At 32.2% G+C, this 18,403-nt stretch overlaps 4 protein-coding genes across 5 annotated transcripts; 1 reads left to right on the top strand and 3 right to left on the bottom strand.

Annotated features, from left to right (window-relative positions):
- Nucleotides 1–1,081: 1,081 nt before the first annotated feature.
- LOC105178028 (uncharacterized) lies at nucleotides 1,082–5,965 on the top strand. 2 transcript variants are annotated; one of them, XM_011101364.3, is made up of 8 exons: nucleotides 1,082–1,507; nucleotides 1,640–1,731; nucleotides 2,823–2,967; nucleotides 3,167–3,298; nucleotides 3,411–3,560; nucleotides 3,690–5,066; nucleotides 5,163–5,329; nucleotides 5,418–5,965. In XM_011101364.3, the coding sequence occupies exons 1-8, from the start codon at nucleotides 1,442–1,444 to the stop codon at nucleotides 5,560–5,562; spliced, it is 2,274 nt and encodes a 757-aa protein (XP_011099666.1). In that variant the 5' UTR covers nucleotides 1,082–1,441; the 3' UTR covers nucleotides 5,563–5,965. The 2 variants fall into 2 exon arrangements, with proteins under 2 accessions (XP_011099666.1, XP_020554960.1); XM_020699301.2 differs by having other exon boundaries at nucleotides 1,083–1,507; nucleotides 5,421–5,965.
- An 893-nt stretch (nucleotides 5,966–6,858) lies between these two features.
- LOC105178029 (E3 ubiquitin-protein ligase BIG BROTHER) lies at nucleotides 6,859–9,965 on the bottom strand. The gene is made up of 7 exons (XM_011101366.3): nucleotides 9,860–9,965; nucleotides 8,751–8,877; nucleotides 8,621–8,667; nucleotides 8,461–8,505; nucleotides 8,064–8,182; nucleotides 7,407–7,515; nucleotides 6,859–7,099 (listed from the first exon to the last, which is right to left on the bottom strand). Exons 1-7 carry the CDS (start codon nucleotides 9,920–9,922, stop codon nucleotides 7,052–7,054), a joined length of 558 nt encoding a protein of 185 aa, XP_011099668.2. The 5' UTR covers nucleotides 9,923–9,965; the 3' UTR covers nucleotides 6,859–7,051.
- Nucleotides 9,966–12,726: 2,761 nt separating this feature from the next.
- On the bottom strand, nucleotides 12,727–13,879 carry LOC105178030 (ribulose bisphosphate carboxylase small subunit, chloroplastic-like). Its single transcript, XM_011101367.3, has 3 exons — nucleotides 13,618–13,879; nucleotides 13,197–13,331; nucleotides 12,727–13,107 (listed from the first exon to the last, which is right to left on the bottom strand). The coding sequence occupies exons 1-3, from the start codon at nucleotides 13,792–13,794 to the stop codon at nucleotides 12,877–12,879; spliced, it is 543 nt and encodes a 180-aa protein (XP_011099669.1). The 5' UTR covers nucleotides 13,795–13,879; the 3' UTR covers nucleotides 12,727–12,876.
- A 2,643-nt stretch (nucleotides 13,880–16,522) lies between these two features.
- LOC105178031 (ribulose bisphosphate carboxylase small subunit, chloroplastic-like) lies at nucleotides 16,523–17,622 on the bottom strand. Its single transcript, XM_011101368.3, has 3 exons — nucleotides 17,382–17,622; nucleotides 16,977–17,111; nucleotides 16,523–16,887 (listed from the first exon to the last, which is right to left on the bottom strand). The coding sequence occupies exons 1-3, from the start codon at nucleotides 17,556–17,558 to the stop codon at nucleotides 16,657–16,659; spliced, it is 543 nt and encodes a 180-aa protein (XP_011099670.1). The 5' UTR covers nucleotides 17,559–17,622; the 3' UTR covers nucleotides 16,523–16,656.
- Nucleotides 17,623–18,403: the final 781 nt, after the last annotated feature.

Here is an 18,403-nt window from a genome sequence, read left to right as displayed (position 1 = left end):
AATTTTTTCGTATATTTAATGTACTCATTCGTTACTTAACTTTTAATGTATAAACTTTGAACTACTTAACTTACTAGTCACATTTTACTTTATTCTAATTAAAATGTATTTTTCCATTAAGACAAATTAAATTGAATTTAAATTGCAAAATGTTTAATAAAAAAAAACATTTTTTACTACATATATATAGTATATATAAGGCCAATCTTGTCCAAGTATCTAATTATAGGTGGTAAATTTATATTTGTTAGTTTAAAGAGGATAAATGCTACTTTAAAATAGTCGAGCTAGATAAAGTGTATCTAATTTTAAAATAAATTGAACTGTGTGTTTTATATATCACGATATAAATAAATCTTTGGAGTATTTTTTATTGTCTTTCTTACGAGCAGCGAAAAAGACAAAAGTAAACAAAAAAAAAGAGTCTTTTGAGGTCATGTTTACTTCAAGTATATAGTTAAAGTGAAATTATATATATGATATGATTATTTAATAATTATATTTTTTTGTTTAATTTAATGAATTGAAATTATGATCGAAAGAATTACCCCTTTTATTTTATTATTAATTTCAGTATTTTAAAAAAATCCAAGATGGTGATTGGCGAAGACGGGAGTTTCGTAATCATAAAAATAGTGGGAATAGTTGTGGGATGAACGAATAATCATGAGCAGGCCAGACGATAAAGTATGTGCTTCGATCTAATGAAGTAAACATTGGACTAGCTTATATTATTAGTTCACTGCAGACCAATCATTCGAGGAAAATTCTTATTCTAATAAGGTTTGATCAAACCAAACAAATCATACATAAATGCAATACACTTGTTATATGATTGGTCACTCATTTTAAATTGTATAATTTTCAAACGATAAATATATTACACTTGACATGCAAGTAATTCAGAATTTGCCAAATTAAATATGACTTAAAAATTTTCATGGTATAGTGTAAACACGTCTTTAAGTCAACAGTCAAGCAGAGAAAACATAACAAGCAAATAAAAAAAAGGGAAGAAAAGAAGCCTGGGAAAAGGCAGCTGATTGTAAAAAGGGCTAAAAAAAAGTGAGAAAATACAAAAAGTAGACGCCCATAATCCGCAGGTTGTCTTTCTCAGGACCAGCCTGCGCTACGTTGCTCGCCTGTCCCATAAATCCCAATCCCAAACAAAGCCCACAAGTAGATTTCTTGAAAAAAAACATTGTCCACACGAAGAATTATTGCTGTCTGAATTCTCATTTTCATGCACCAAAAATTAATTTAAACAAGAAAAAGATATCCAACTACCCACGCGGCCGCTTCACTTGCCTCGTAAACTTGAAAACAGATTTCAAATATTTCCCAAGATTCTTCTCCCACTTTCTCTCTTCTGCAAGCACCACTTCACTTTCTGTACTGAATTTGGTGGTTTGATGAGAGATTTTAGGCGGGAAATCTGAGGATGATCGATTCATCTCCGTCGTCGGCGGAATCCAGCTTCCGGGAGCTGGATGAAGTTTTCTTGCAGGTGCAGGTCCCCCTTTTTGCACGCACAACTCACAGTGGTGCCCTTTCTTTTTTTGTTATTTACTTTTCGGCGGTTGCTAATGTGGATGATGAGTTATTGGATTGTGTTTGACATTTGGTCTCTTGGGTTCAGACCCAGACAAGAATATGGCTTGGGGAAGTTCTCAACGCAAGATTTGATGAGGAGTTGTATATCTCTGATTTGCTTCAAGATGGGGAGATATTGTGAGTTCTTGAATTTTGGTATTTATCATTTAATTTTTTTACATGGGTCGGATTCTTGACTAGTGCTTAATTTATACATTCATTTCTTTGTATTAGTTGGGTTGTGCGAAGGGATCTTGAGTGTTGGTTTGGCATGTTTCTTGATGTTCTGGGATTGTAATGTTTCTTTGTTTTGTTTGGTTTGGTTTGATGATGTTCTGAAGTGAGTGTGTACCTTGTTCAATCGATCTTCCTATTTTTAGGTACTAAAAGAAGATTTAATTGTAGAGAAAATGGGAAGACACCTATGGCTTTTACCATCTGACTATCGCGTTCGTCTCGAGTTGGTTTGTGTAAAATTTGCATTGTGCTTTCAGTTTTGCTAGAATGTCTAAGATTGGTGTAGAAGTTTCAATAACTTGTTCTCTCCACTCCTTTGTTATGTATTTAAGTTAATGGCAATGAAGCAGAAATTTGGTGGAATGGGAACTACAAACGTGATCATGGGCAGCCCTAGAGTAAAGCTTTCATCGACTTATTGTGGATATGACCAGTAAATTTAATAGTTTGAGTAGTTTCATGACAGATAGTTTGAGTAGTTTCATGACAGATAGTTTGAGTAGTTTCATGACAGAAACTGTTGAATATATTGAATTGATGCATCATAGAAGTACATGGATCTTGTAGGTCAAGTGACCAAAGTACTGAAATTCAATGATTTGGTAGAGTTTTACTTTTTGACTACATTGTGAACAAATTAGGCTGGAAAATACTTCCTTAAAGGAGGATATAATTTGTGTGCAGCTGAAAAATAAGAATGGTTTATTTTACTGAGTAACGAAACAACATAATATGACATTTTCATCATCTTGATTCTTATATATGCACTATTTCTTAGGAATGTGCTCATACCTGCAAGTGAGAAGAATTAATTGTTTCCTTTTCGACAATTGAGATTAAAATACAAACAGACTTGATGTGTTCATGACTGGAAGCACTGAGTTTCATACGTTATACTGCAGAATAGAGCAAGACATAATGTGGGCTCGTAACCTTCACAAGCATTTCCATTGCATTCATTAAATTATCAACTGACATCTGTGGCCTTTCAGGTTTGAAGTTTCTAAGGTTGTGTGGAATTTGTTGTTGACAAAATGCATGGAGCTTAGACATTTGAGACATAAATATGGGCCATTTGGTTCTAAGAAGAGCAGTGGGAGGTACAGGCCTTACTCCAACGTCGATTCCTTTCTGAAGGTAATGCATCTTTTTCATGTCCATCCTACAAAGATGTTGTACATGTTAGTTCTTTCACAGAAGTAATTCATATTCCTATTGCATCCATGTAAAAAATATTGTCTAGTATGAATAAATATAAGTTTGGTGGTACAATTGGATTTTACTTGCTAGAGTGCTTTATTAGAGTTTACTAATCTAATTCATTGTGTTTTGGTAGATATGCAAAATTCTGGGATTGAGCGGCATTGACCTCTTTTCACCATCAGATGTTGTTGAGAAAAAGAATGTTCGAAAAGTTTGCATTTGCATACGAGCACTCTCAAAGAAAGCCAGGTCGAAGCAACTAAGTGTAAGATATTTCTTAATCAGATTGTTTGCATAGATTTCTATCTTCTTCTGCAGCATTTATTCCAAATTGTTTCGAGTCAGGCACTAACATTTTTGTATTTCTTTTCGACTAGGTTCCCGACTTTGATATGGTTATAAACTCAGTAGCCATGCCAACAGATATGGTCGGGGTAATTAGAAGGAGCTTGGAATCATCACAATGCACCCTTTCAAGTTCATCCAGTTACAGTTCACGCAAGGGTTCACAAATGAAGTTGAAACAGGTAATTGATTAGTTTATTTATCGCATGATGTCGTTTTATTTGTGAGTAGTGAAAATCGATGTTTTTTTGCCAAGTTAAATGCCAGTATCAAGTCACTGATTAATCTATGTTGACTCTGCTGTGATATAGAAAAATCTGTGTGCACCATCTAATAGAGATGATGATAGTAGCTCTGAAGATTCGGATGAGGCAGAAAGCAGATATATGGGTGAAATTTCCTTTTCATCGGCAGGCAAGATTAATTATGCCGATGGAGTAACCTCCGACCTAGAAAATTCACCTGAATCAGATGTTAAATGCCAATGTACAGATGAGTTTAAACACGGACAGAGGAAATCAGCTTCTTTATCTAAGACAGTGCAATCAGCTTCTTTATCTAAGACAGTGCAATCAGCTTCTCCACAAGATCTTATGAATGATCATGAGCTCGATCAAATGTCTTCTTGTGGCATCATTTCGAAGAAAAAGTTAAACCACTGTGTTTCACATGTAAATAATGAAGAGAGATGTAACGGCAGAAATGGTACTGCAGACATTTCCAATATCAACTTTACCCTTGAGAATGATGATTCTGTCGTCGGAGACTCTTCATGCGTCGATGTAGGAGAAAGCAATTACATTTCAGATTACTTGGCATTTTCGGATTTAATGGTGCATGCAACTGATGGCAGCAATACTGATACTCTTGATGGAGAAAACAATCTATTTGATTTCTTTTTGAATGTCGATTCTCAAGGACTTACTTCGGAAAAAAGGAGTTTCCACAATGGATCCCGGAGGAAATTTTCCGAGGACGAGGAAATGGAGGTATCTTCCACCACTAGCATGAGCTCCATTTTAGGCCGGCTGCTCAACTTGGAGTTTGACGACCAGTTTGATGAGGATGATTCTTTGAGCACAAATGTTTACTCCTTTGAGTCAAAGGAACATGAGGCAGAAAAGCACTACAAAGATTCATTTGCACTATCTGAACCCCCAAAAATGGAGATGTTTGAAACTCAATCAGACACTATGCCATTTGATTCATCGGCAGCGCAACCTGAAATGGAACCAAGTGCTTCTACTAAGTGTGATCCTACATCTCAGAGCAAATGTGAATTATCTGGTATAGAGTCTCTACAAGGTGAATCACGTGACATTCAAATCAACAATCTTGGAAATGACTTAAGCCTGGAAAAGGAGAGTGAGGCTTTCAGGACAACCGTGCTCGGTCCAGACTCAGATATCTTGCAGTTTGGGGAAAATCATACTTCAGTTGTGAAATCGGACCACTTAAAATTTTCATGCAACAATGAATCAGTTGAGGAGAGTGAAAGATCCAGCAAACAGCTTGAAAACATCAATCCTCAAGTTTTTACTACTCAAAATACAACTCTGGTTGTTTCAGATGTATGTAAATCTGTTTCAGACAACGATCCTTGCTTGCCCGTTAAGAACATGAATGGAGCTCATGTAGTCAACAGCATTCAAGATAATATTACTTCCGCTGCTGAAAATCATAGTCAGGTGATTTCCTATTAAATTGTCATGCAAAAATTTTGCATCTGAAGTGGTCTATTTCATCTCGTAAATATATGATTATTTTGCTCTCTTCCTACGCAGGATAAAAGAGAAATCAGTCTGAATATTCTGCCAGAAAGTATTCCAGATGGAAGGAAAGACACAAATTCTCAATTGTCTCCTCCGAAGCCTGGTCGAAAGCCACTGCTGAAAACGGTTGTCAAAGGCACAGCCATTGCAGGCGTCTTATTTTTACTGCTGCACATCGGGTGCGAACCCCTTTTTCCTCTCTGTTTTCCAGCTTTTCTTTGCTTATCCATTAATGCTGATTTTGCTGATGCACAATTCAAATGACAGCAGAAAAAGCAAAGGGAACAATGCAGAAGAAACCAAGCAGTATGCTCAGGGTTCCAGGTACAGCGGATCAAAGACATCATCCACGAAGCAACGAACAGGAAGTGTGAGGAAAGGGATATATCCAACAGAAAAGATCAAGTTGTGAAGTCAAAGCTAGGAGACATGTCGTCAGACGTATACCAAAGAAGCCGCCTATACCATATGGTCGTGCGACTATTCATCCTGTTGCTAAACTAGAGACCGGTCGGCTGTGAGTTGGAGATTCTGCTCCCCAGAACAATGGAATATGACCCTGTTGGATGGCTTCTGCCATTGTAAGATTTTGACATGGATTAAACAGCTCTAAGTTATACATCTCTTCTTCCTTCATATAGTCATGGTTAATACTTATCTATCCGTTTCCTCTTTCATTGCCTTCAGCCGAATATGTTTGATGGCATTTAGGTTGCATTTGGACGGAAAGATTTGTATCCGAGGGAGGTATATTTTAGATGATTCAGTATCAAAAGATTTTGAAATCCATCAATAATATATAATTCAAAATGAAAGTTGGATTTGAAACTATTTAAACAATTTACACGAGTTGTTGCCAAGGACTTGAAATTTTACCATCAAATTTATGAATCGAGCGCAATGTTAAACTATTCAAATCAGGTTTGGCCGAATACATGAAATTTTTTAGTTCTCAATTATGTAACATAGATGCGAGTTTCTAAATAGTCGGATGTATGGGTTATTTTCATGTTGATATAATCATATAATTGGAATAATTATATTTACACTCTATAATCTATGGTCTATTTATACAAATCATTTATTTTTTAAAAAAATTACATATATGCCTACAAAAACGTCATCATTATTTACACAAACTACCTCTATTTTTAAAAAAATTACACATACATCCTTAAAAAACATCAACATCATTACACAAATTACCCCTACTTTTTGACTATTAAGGGTAGTTTTTGTAATTAGGCCAAAAAGTAGAAAAACTTTTGATAAATAAACAACAAGAGTAAACATAAAATTTAGTGGATTTTTAATTGTGTAGATTTATTTGCTTTTGGTCCTTAATGTTCATTTGCAACGATTTGATCCTTACTATTTACAATTTTTTTGTGGATTTGGTCCGACCATCAAATTAGGTGTTAAAACTGACGGATACGACTGTGTTGCTTTACATAGTCAGACCATGTAATGCTCGGCCTATGCACAAATTTTGTTTTCGCAAAACGGTCTATCCGTATAAGACGACACGATGGAGTCCTTCATCAAGTGTTGATGATAGTTTCCTTTATTCATTTTTGTTCTCTTTCATATAATTAAAAATATAGTTCAAAATTTTAAATTATGCGCATGTATCAAAAGTGCTCCGCCAGTTAAGTTTCTGTCAAACTAATTACACAGTACAATTTATATTATTTTACGAACGGTCAAATATCTTAATAAATACTTCAAGAAAAACTTATAAATTCATCCGAACACCCTTTAAATGAAGAATGTACAATTGTGAATACACAAGAACAAAAAAAAAAAAAAAAGAAATTAAAAAAATAATCCTATTATAAATTTAACTAAACATTGTACAACGTACGAATATTTTACATTCATTTTATGTCTGCTATCCAATGTTAGGATGTTTCTGTAGATGAGACCTCGTTGTTGCATATTGGGCAAATCTGCAAAATTAGGAAAACAGAAAAAAAAAAAAATCAAAATGGGACTAAGAAAATAATTCTAAAATATAAGAAATTTAAACAACGACTGCAAATTTTGTTTTCATGAGGCATAGTTTACTTGACGAAGTAAAATTATAAATGCGAACTGATATTTGAGTTTTGGGTCTATTATAATAATAGTATTGATTGGTTATAAATTTTTTAGACTGATAAATTCAATATTAATTATTGATAATTAAAATTCGTGATGTAATTGTATCCGATTCACTTAAAAAAAAAAAAAAAGAAAGAATAGTATGAATATTACCTTCTTAATTTGAAGCCATTTGGTTATGCAATCCCTGTGGTATAGATGTTCACATTGTATTGAAACTACCTCTTCCCCTTCTTCATACTCCACTTGACATATTACACACCTATTTTGTGCCAAATGTGTGTAAATTATTAAAAAAAAGAAAATTGAAATACTTTTTTTTTTGTTTAATAAACGTAATAATCATATCGTTATATCATAATAAAAATAATTACATTGATCCCTTGATCTATGGTCTGCTTATACAAATCACTCATGTCTTTTATATAATTCTCAAAATCATCTCTGACAGTCAAAAAATAAGGGGTAGTTTGTGAAATGGTGGTGCCATTTCTGGGAGGTGTCTGTGTAATTTTTCAAAAAATAAGGATAATTTGTGTAAATTATGATTATGTTTCTAGTGCATATATAATTTGACGAAACAGACCATAAATTAGAGGATATAAATATAATTATCCCTATCATAATATCAATAAATATTCTGTACATTCCGAAATAATTATAAACTTAAAATAATAATGAAATAACGTATTATAAACAAATTCACGTAAAGAGAGACACGTATTTACACGTCCGAAAAAATTCAGATCTATCACTATACATAATAATGTGGTAATTAAATCATAATTTAAGGTAATATAATGCACATACCTATCGATAATCAAATTGGTGGTAGAATGACATGTAAATGGCTGCAAATGTTTGTTGATTTCAGCTTCTGGCAATCCAATGTTCTCCACTCCCACCATCTCCCCAAGAGCAATCAACTCCTGTTAATTACCATATTATATATATATGTATATCTTTGATTCTTGAATAAAATTGACGTGACATGTGCCGTTATTAATGTCCCCTATTATATGAGGTATTGTCTGCTTTAATTTCATATGAGTCTCACGATTTTTTTATGATAAGACGTCTCGATTAGGAGAGAAGTCATTGGGGCTTATAAATCACTCAGATTTCTTATTTACATCCAATATGGAACACGTGTCTACACAAAAAATAAAATATACATATCGCTAAATTAATATTTTTTTATAGTTACCTCGTATGATAATTCGTCTGGGTCGACATCATCTTCTTCTATTTCCTAGTAGATACATAGATTATTCAGGAAAAAAAAATTGAATTGCGAGAAAAAAGAATATTAATAATTTTTTAGTAATTTAAATTACTGTAGTAAAAAAATGAAAAAAAAAAACCACCTGATAACATTCATAATCATACTCATCATCAGAGAAATCTAGTCCAGCTGCAAATAAATAAATAATAATTAAGGACAATTAAACCATAATTAATACAATTAATTAAATTATAAGTCGAATTTATACGTACAACTTTGAATGCCAGCGTAGGAAAAATATTCATCGTCACTGTACTCAAAATCATCATCGGAGTGATCAGAACCGCTGGTTTGGCCCTCGCTTTCACTTTCAATCCTTTCTAGCACCGAATTTCTCTCCTAATTATTAATTAGTTCAAATAATTAGAGTTAATTAGTTCGACGCCTAACTTTAATCGATATGAAATACAGTTAAAAATATAGATGATGTCTTAATTTAATAGTTAAAGTTGATGTTTCACTAATAGAGTGAAATTATGTTTTTTGGTCCGTATGATTGGAATTCAACACTCTTAGTTCTCCTACTTTATGAGATTTTCATAATAGTCTCAAAATTAGAAAAAATCAACATGTTGAATCTTATGGTTTACAGAATTTTCAAAATTATCCCAAAATTAAGAAAACTCGACACATTTGAGTTTATGCTTGACGGATGTTCAAAATGGTCCCGAAATTAAGAAAACACGACACGTTTAATTTTATACTTTATGAAAATTTTAAAATGATCTCAAAATTAGCAAAACTCGACACATTTAATCTTATACTTTACAGAATTTTCAAAAAACAGTTTTAAAATTAAGAAAACTCGACACGTGTAGTCACATGTTCAAATTTCAGTAAAAATAGACGGCGAGGACAGCAATGAACGTGTCCATCACTTATATGACAAACTAAGCTAACGAACACACACATTGCATGTGTTCTTGTCGTCTATTTTTTGACGAAAACTTAGACACGAGACTAGATGTGCTGTATTTTTTTATTTTTCTGATAATTTTAAAAAATTCGTAAAGTAGATGACTAAAAGTATTGCACTTTCTATGTTATGGGACTAAAAATATGATTTCTCTTATTAACAAATACGACTTCATGAATTCAAGTTCCACCAAACGCGTGAATATTTATACTATGTGAATTTGATACAATTTATATTTCTTTGTTTTATATTATATTAATATATTGATCAAACTAATGCATATATACCACTTCTAAAAAAATAAAAAAATTACTCAAAGATTAATAAAAATAATAAAAAATATTGTAAACGAAAAACGATATTTAATTAAATTAAAGATATAAATTAATAAAAAAAAAAAAAAACCTCATGAAGTTGGTCTAAGGTTGTTCGTCTTGTACGTTTCCTTCGTTCCTCCTCCATTGTCATTCAATTCCACGAGAATTCGTTGCAAGCATAATCGTGTTTATATACTATGAATATATAAAGCGTGTGAGAGAGAAGACACGCTAACTTTCTCACCAAGAAAAGCAATCCTTAATCATTTCTTCTCATTCTTGGTTCTCCAGATTCTCATTAATATGTTTATTTCCAGCCCTCTTTCCCCTTTTTGGTTCCTTACCCACTATTGTTGCCTTCTTCAGATCACTTCAAAAAATCGAATCGAGTCCAACGTATTATTATTATTATTTAAATTTATTTGAAACGAGCTTGAAAAATTGAGTTTGAATTTGAATTTGATGTGATTAATAATTAATTAAAATAGCTACTGCATTCCTCCTAATTTTTTACGATAAATTATATTTTTGTCATCCGAACTGTATCTATTTTATACTTTGCGATCAAAAATTTTTTTTTTTTGACAACTTATCATCTGAATTTTACAAAATTTGTACTTTGCCATATATCACATGCTCTTAATATGTAAAATTTATCACATCACATAACCCTAAAATCTCACATGTGCACTGCATGTGATGTTCTTTTTTCTTTTTTTTTACAAACAACTTAGATGAAAAATAATTATAAATGACAAAGTGCAAAATTTTGTAAAGTTGAGATGGTAAATTGACACAAAAAAAATTAAATGCCAAAGTGTAAAACAATTATAGTCTGGATGAAAAAATATAATTAACCCATCAGAATTTGCATCTATAATTAATTAATTAATTAACTAATTTTTTTAAATATTTATCAATTAATTTTATAATTATATACTGAAAGTTTGTGGATGTTACAAGAAAAATCTGCAAGTATTCTTGTGAACTTTGTTTGGTTGTAACCTCATCTCCCTGAGTTGTGCAGACCTTTCTTTATGGGATAAAATATCTCTGGTCTGAATTCTCAAACAATTGTGTGACTCTTGCATGAGGAGTTATATGTATTTTATCATTTACACCCCTGACTTAGATTAAAATACACAAATACCCTTATTCTTTACAAAATTACAAATATATTTGCTGAGGTTGTCTTTGATTGAGAGGCAAAAATTTAGACGAACATCTCCAAAGTACATTGCACTAACACCCCATCAAGGAGTGTATTTGTAATTTATTAAAAAAAATGAGATATTTATGTATTTAGACATAAATTCAGGGGTGTCAATGTAATTTAACTTTAAATATTTCATCACTCACACAGACAGAGACACAGGCTCCTATGGTTCTTGTTGCATTGCTTTAAGTGGCTTGAAATGAAATGGAAATGAGAGGATAAGGTGTGTATGGTGTAGCATATGTTATGGCAAAGATGAATGCAGTTTTTGTACAATAATTCTGAAACATTAGAGTGATGGATGCAGTGGAAGTGATGAAAAATTTGACAATAAATTAAAAATATTCGTTTATAAAATATTTTTAGAGCTTATATAAAACGGTGGTTGGTGATAAATGTATTCTTGGTGGAATCATACATGCCGGAATCCTACTTGTTTATGGGCTAATAACATAAAAAAAAAATTATTTATTTTGAAAGTTCAGTTAAAAATTGTACTATTTTTAAAAATAGGTCAAAAGTTCAGTCTTGGTGACACCGGATCAAAAATAAATTTGGGCAACGCAGAGTTGAAGAGGGCAGTGGCGTTGTGCCACCGTTGTCTGCAGGGGCGACAACATCACCGTCCCCACTATTTTTTTTTAAAAAAAAGAGTAAGAAAAAGTTGTGCTTTTAAATGAAAGTTAAAATATTTTCATAGCTGAAAAAATTGATTTATTTTTTTTTAAAATTAAATAATAATATAAAAAGTATTTAATATTATTTACATAATTTATTGAAATATATTCAAATTAAACAATAACCCAAATTTATTAATAAAATATATTTTTATAATTAATTAATATTTGCAGTCATATAGATATGTAAATTTGGAAAATGAAGTCAGTGTCTTTGTGTTGATATTTTAATTTACTTTTTCAGTTTAAATTATAAAATTTTAAAAAAACTTTTATATACTTTTTAGGAATTTTGATATTTAAAATAAATATATTTAAGATTTTTTTATTATCTTAGGATGGATGAAAATGCCAAAAAAAGAAAAAAACTAAAAACAATATTAAAATAAGTAAATTTCATCATGGTAATTTTAAGTACAATATACGGACATCTTTGTTAATTAAGAGCAAAACATTAGTCAACGAGCAAAATCCAAGCTTAATCGCACCACTTGTGTGTGCATCCCACCTTCCTTTAGTTTCCAACAAAGTGGAATTTCACGTTAAAATTTTTAACTTATTTTTAAAATACAAATGAAATTTTTAGTTATTTCACAAAAATACACAAAGTAAAATAAATTAACAAACTTTAATTAAAATGAAATAAAACACCAACATTTAATAAAATTTAAACTCATAACCTCCTCCTAAATATTCATAAGATCTCAACATTAAACGCCATCAATTGGCTGATGATAGCAATGGGGGAATTAAGCTAACTCAGTTGGCAACTTCATCAGATTCAGTGGGAAATTGCAAGCAACCTCTTTGTAATATCGCAATTTACCTCCTTTTATTTTTTAAAATACAACAAAGTACCCCCTATGATTTTTAAAATGAAGGAATTTACCTCCCTGTATAAGGAGGTAAATTGCTTCATTTTAAAAAGTATAGGGGATAAATTGCTATATTTTTTTTCATGAGGGGGTAAGGTGCTCATTTTCAATATCACATGGAGGTAAATTGCTATTCACCTTTAGATTCAGCTGGCAAATTAAAATATTAATACTAAAAAATTAATAGTTAAGCAACAGCAATCAATTGACTTTTAGGAAGATAAAACAAGTTCGAATTGGGTACACTTGTTCTCAACAACAAACACCAAATCCATAAAAAATGGAGAGAAAAAACGACACAGAAAAACAAAGGTACAAGATGAGTCTCTTATGAATTTTAGTAGCCCGGTGGCTTGTAGGCAATGAAACTGATGCACTGGACTTGGCGCACGTTGTCGAATCCAATGATTCTAACGAAGGCGTCAGGGTGTGCCCTTACAGCCTCGTCAACCTCCAGCAACACTTGGGCGGAGTCAGTGCACCCGTACATGGGCAACTTCCACATTGTCCAGTAACGTCCGTCGTAGTACCCTGGTGACCTGTGGTTTTCACGGTACACAAATCCGTGCTGCATATATATAGACATAATAAATTGTAAATAAATCTTTAAAATTGTGCACATATATGTATGTATAATGTGATTAATGTTAAGAGAACCTCGAGCTCGAACTCGACGCAAGGAATCCATTTGGAGCGGATAAGGTAGTCAATTTCTGAAGCCAACTGCTCTCTGGTCAGGTCAGGAAGGTAGGAAAGAGTCTCAAACTTCTTCTTTCCTTGTGTGGGCCACACCTGCATTTTTCCAAATCTTTATTTACTATGCCCATATTAAGTTCCAATGATTTTATTAATTTCTAGTACACATACATACACACATGGATAAATCCAGGAAAAATTCTAGCCGAAATCCGATTTAGTCAATTTGAACCAATTACACGATAAGAGTAGTACATTTATCCTGCAATTAGCATACAATTTAATGGGAGTAACTGCAAGTATATCAAAATAGCTGTCTGATGAATTCGACTAAATCTAATTTAAATTAAAATCTACCATAAATTTTATTGTGAACGTTCACCTGAATGCACTGCACTCTTCCCCCATTGCTAGTGAGAGAAGTAATGTCGTTGGACTTCCTAGCGACGGGAAGGCCAGAAGTTGACTTGAGGCCAGTGAACGGTGCGACCATGCTAGCCTGGGCAGGGCTGGCACGGACGGCGACCGCAGCGGTCGAGGAAATCACAGAGGATGCCATTTGCTATAAATATCTTTCGCTCTTTTTGAACTTTGATACTGCTCAGCACTCTTCACTGGCCTTGAGGACTATTGAAACAGCCCCCTTTGCCCATTTATAGAGCCTTGCAACCAAAACTGAACTGGGGTATGTGGCTCCTGATGAACCCATACAACCCTATTGGAGATCAGGCATCCAAAATTCTGTGACTCTTGCATGAGGACTTGTGTATTTTATTATTAAATTTTGGGTAAATTGTATATATTAGGTTAAAATGCACAAACGTATCACGTCCTTTAAAAAATTACGAATATACCCGTTGAGGATATAGTTGTAATTACAAAAGTTTACACTAACATCCCCTCAGGAGGCGTACCTATAATTTTACAAAAACTAAGCAAGTTTTGTATATTTGGACATAAATTCGAGGGGTATCAATGCAACTTAGCCTTAAATATTGGGCTTAATAAGATTTACCTCCCTGTGATATTGTAAATGAGCAAATTAATCCTATAAAAAAAATAATAGCAAGGAGGTAAACTGCTTCATTTCAAAAATACATAAAGATAAATTGTTGCATTTTCAAAAACACGGAGAGATAAAATGGCATATTTTTTTTTTATAAGAAATATCACAAAAAAATGCTTGTATTTTTTCCCTTAAATATTTCATCTCTCAAACTGACACAGACAGACTCCTATGGTTCTTGTGCCATATTGCTTGAACTGGCTTGATAATTGATGAATGGGAAATGAAAGGATAAGGTGTGTATGGTGCAGCATATTTTGTGGCCAAGATTAATGCAGTTTCTTTTGTGTAATTTTGTGCAACAATTCTGAAATCTTGAAAATAAATAAAACAATTTAATTTTCAATTCTTGGAGAATTCGAAAAATAATGTAAAGTTATTTTTTTTTTAAACTAATAATGATAATGGTTGAGCTCAACTGATGCTCAAATTATGGAGTTAGAATTTAGGTGAAACAGGACAAACAAAACTGGATTGAAATTTTGCCCTAAATCACTAAAATTTAGATTTATGAAGCACCCTTATTTTTAGAGTAATAATAATAATAAAGATTTAATATACTTTGTCTCCTTAAACTACTATTCTTAATGTAATATTCATCCACCTGAACTAAAAAACGTAACAGTTACCCCCTACAACTAGATATTGCCGTTATATTGTATAGGGTAAATTACAGTTGCCTCCCATGAAGTTTGATATCGGTACAAATACCCTCTCATTGTTTGAAAATTATAAATACCCCACTCAAATGAAAAATAATTATGTAGCCCATAAAATATGAAGTGGGTATTACTATTTTACCCTTGTTGAATTTTTTAAAAATAAAAAAAAGTATTTGAAAAAAAAAATTGAGGGTAAGTAAAATAAATAATCTAGAGGGAATATTAGTTCATAAAAATAGTTTTAGAAAATTATACAATATATATAAAATTATAATTTATAATTTAAAAGGGCATTTTGGTTTGTTCATCATGAAAACTGAATGAAAACCTAAAGGAATGGGCTCGTTGTTAGACGAACATTAAAATTAAGGGAGTATTTGTAATTTTTCAAACAACGAGAAGGTATTTATAATTATGCCAAACCTTAGGAGAGGTGGTTGTAATTCTATTATATATATATATTTAGTTCAAATGATATTTTTAACAATTTTGCATTTTAAGTTCAATTAAGTTTTTCTCAATTAATGAAAAAGATATATTCTTTTAATTATAATAACTTAAAATATAATTAGTAAGTTAAATACTTCAAATTTTATTATATTTTATAGACTCAAAGTTAAGTAATGAATGAGTACAATAAATACATAAAAAATCATGTAAAAGATTTTATTAATTCACTAATAAAATTAAGATATTAATTATTATTTTTTTATAAAAATGAGTAATTATATATTTATTTCTTGAATATTATTTTATTAAAATTTAAAATAAGAATCTTAAACTTATCAAAATGATGGATCGATAATATTAATTTATTATGAAATCGAGACAAGTTCAAACAAAGAATGAAGACGTAATAGTTTGTAAAAATAAATAAAATTAAGTATAATGTATCTAACTTTTATTTAAATCTCTTAATTAAGTGTCGTATGAATTTGCATTTGCATTCAACTTCGATTTGATGAATTTTTAATAAGTTGAGTTCAAATAAATTTTTATTATTCCATATATTACTCAAACTTAACTAAATTAATTTTCGTCCATATTTTTTTATTTTCTAAACTATCAAGTTAAGTTTTACTTAATTTGACCATAAAATTAATTTTTAGTAATTACGGAATCAATATGAAAACTCTAACATGTTTGGTCAAAATTTTAATATGTAATGAAATGATATATACTATTTAAGTTAAGATCAAAACAATTTAGTCAATTGATGGATAAATGAACATCCTTGGACAATAGATTATATCATTATCCTTGGTATTTTAGGACATTAGCCATTACCCATACTTATAGATATTTTAGGGTATCAGACCATATCCATACCCACTCATTTTTATAGATTTAGGCTAGAGTAGGGTAGGGTCTTCTACCCGTTGGGTTGGATATGGGTATGGGTACGAGTATGAAAGTTATTTTTTTAGTATGGATAAGATAATACCCTACTCATTGACAAGCCCAGTCAATATTATAATTTGCTAATTAATCTGTAGTTTGCGAATAAAAAATAAATAATAATAGTGAAAAATTAATAATCAAGTAACAACAGCAAGTAATTTCTAGGAAGGAAAAACAAATTTTATTAGGGTACAATTGTTCTCGACAACAAATACCAAATCCATAAAAAATGGAGGGAAAAAACCAATCAAAAGAGAAAGATACAACGTGACTCTCTTATATGTGGGATAATTTAGTAGCCTGGTGGCTTGTAGGCAATGAAACTGATGCACTGAACTTGGCGCACGTTGTCGAATCCAATGATTCTAACGAAGGCGTCAGGGTGTGCCCTTACAGCCTCGTCAACCTCCAGCAACACTTGGGCGGAGTCAGTGCACCCGTACATGGGCAACTTCCACATTGTCCAGTAACGTCCGTCGTAGTACCCTGGTGACCTGTGGTTTTCACGGTACACAAATCCGTGCTGCATATATATAAACATAATAAATTGTAAATAAATCTTTAAAATTGTGCACATATATGTATGTATAATGTGACTAATGTTAAGAGAACCTCGAGCTCGAACTCGACGCAAGGAATCCATTTGGAGCGGATAAGGTAGTCAATTTCCGAAGCCAACTGCTCTCTGGTTAGGTCAGGAAGGTAGGAAAGAGTCTCAAACTTCTTCTTCCCTTGTGTGGGCCACACCTGCATTTTTCCAAATCTTTAAGTTCCAATCATTTTATTAAGTGCTAGTGCACGCGCGCGCGCACACACACGAATGAATTCAGGAAAAAATTCTAGCCGAGATTCGATTTAGCCAAATTTGAACCGTATAGTACATTTATCTTGCAATTGGTATACGATTTAATGAAAGAATCCATGAGTGTATCACACTAACTGGCAGATTGGTTGATAAGTTCGACTAAACCTGATTTTAAATTAAAATTTATCATAGATTCAAATATAAATGTTCACCTGTATGCACTGCACTCTTCCCCCGTTGCTAGCAACAGAAGTAATGTCGTTGGACTTCCTAGCGACGGGAAGGCCAGAAGTCGACTTGAGACCAGTGAACGGTGCGACCATGCTAGCCTGGGCAGGGCTGGCACGGGCGGCGACCGCGGCGGTTGAGGAAATCACAGAGGATGCCATTTGCTATAGATTTGTTTCACTCTAACTCTCTTCACTGCCCTTGAGGACTATCCAAACAGCCCCCACTGCCCATTTATAGAGCCTTGGAAAACACACTCAATCGAGCTGTGTGGTTCCTGATGATCCCTGTTGGAGATCAGGCAACACGTAAGAGAGTGCCACGTGGCGGCAGATTATCTTTCTTATCTGATCATCCTCATCATCAAGAAGTAAAAAATGGAAGGACAGAAACGTCTTTGTGAATTTTGTTTGGGTGTAAATCGTAACCTCATGTTTGTGATCAGGTATGGGATTACATATCTCTGGTCTCAATTCTGCAACAATTTTTCTGACTTTTGCAGTGTGGAACTTTTCATGTATGAAAATTTTGGTCCGAATCAGGGCAGATTCAATTTAAATTAATAACAATAATCTTTTTAGCGAGACGCTTTTATAGGACAAAATCAAGAGATTATTATTGAAGTCAGAATTGGCAATACTTTACGCAATGAGTCACCGATTGAGTCGCAAACCACATCAATATATTATCTAGAATAAGTTATAATGGGATATTAATTATATAACTTTTGGGTAAATTTTATGCCACGATTTCAAAAATTAAAATTGATGTAGCAAAAGGGATAGAATTTTTTAAATAAGTCGGTTTTTAACATTTGGAGACTAAAAACTAATGCAAAATAATCTTATTTTTTAAACTAAAAATGAAAATAATGGAGTTCAATAGTAGAATCAAAACATAGGATTAATCTAACCCCGTCATAATGATGTTTTAAAATACGAGACCCAAAATACAAAAAATAGTAAAATTAAACAAAAAATCACTAAAAATGAAAAAATCAAGAACA

Source organism: Sesamum indicum, linkage group LG9, assembly GCF_026168435.1.
Source record: "Sesamum indicum cultivar Baizhima isolate 11 linkage group LG9, ASM2616843v1, whole genome shotgun sequence".
In the NCBI taxonomy this organism is placed as follows: domain Eukaryota; kingdom Viridiplantae; phylum Streptophyta; class Magnoliopsida; order Lamiales; family Pedaliaceae; genus Sesamum; species Sesamum indicum.
The sequence above is the reverse complement of the archived record's forward strand: the minus strand, read 5'-3'. Positions and strand labels throughout refer to the sequence as shown.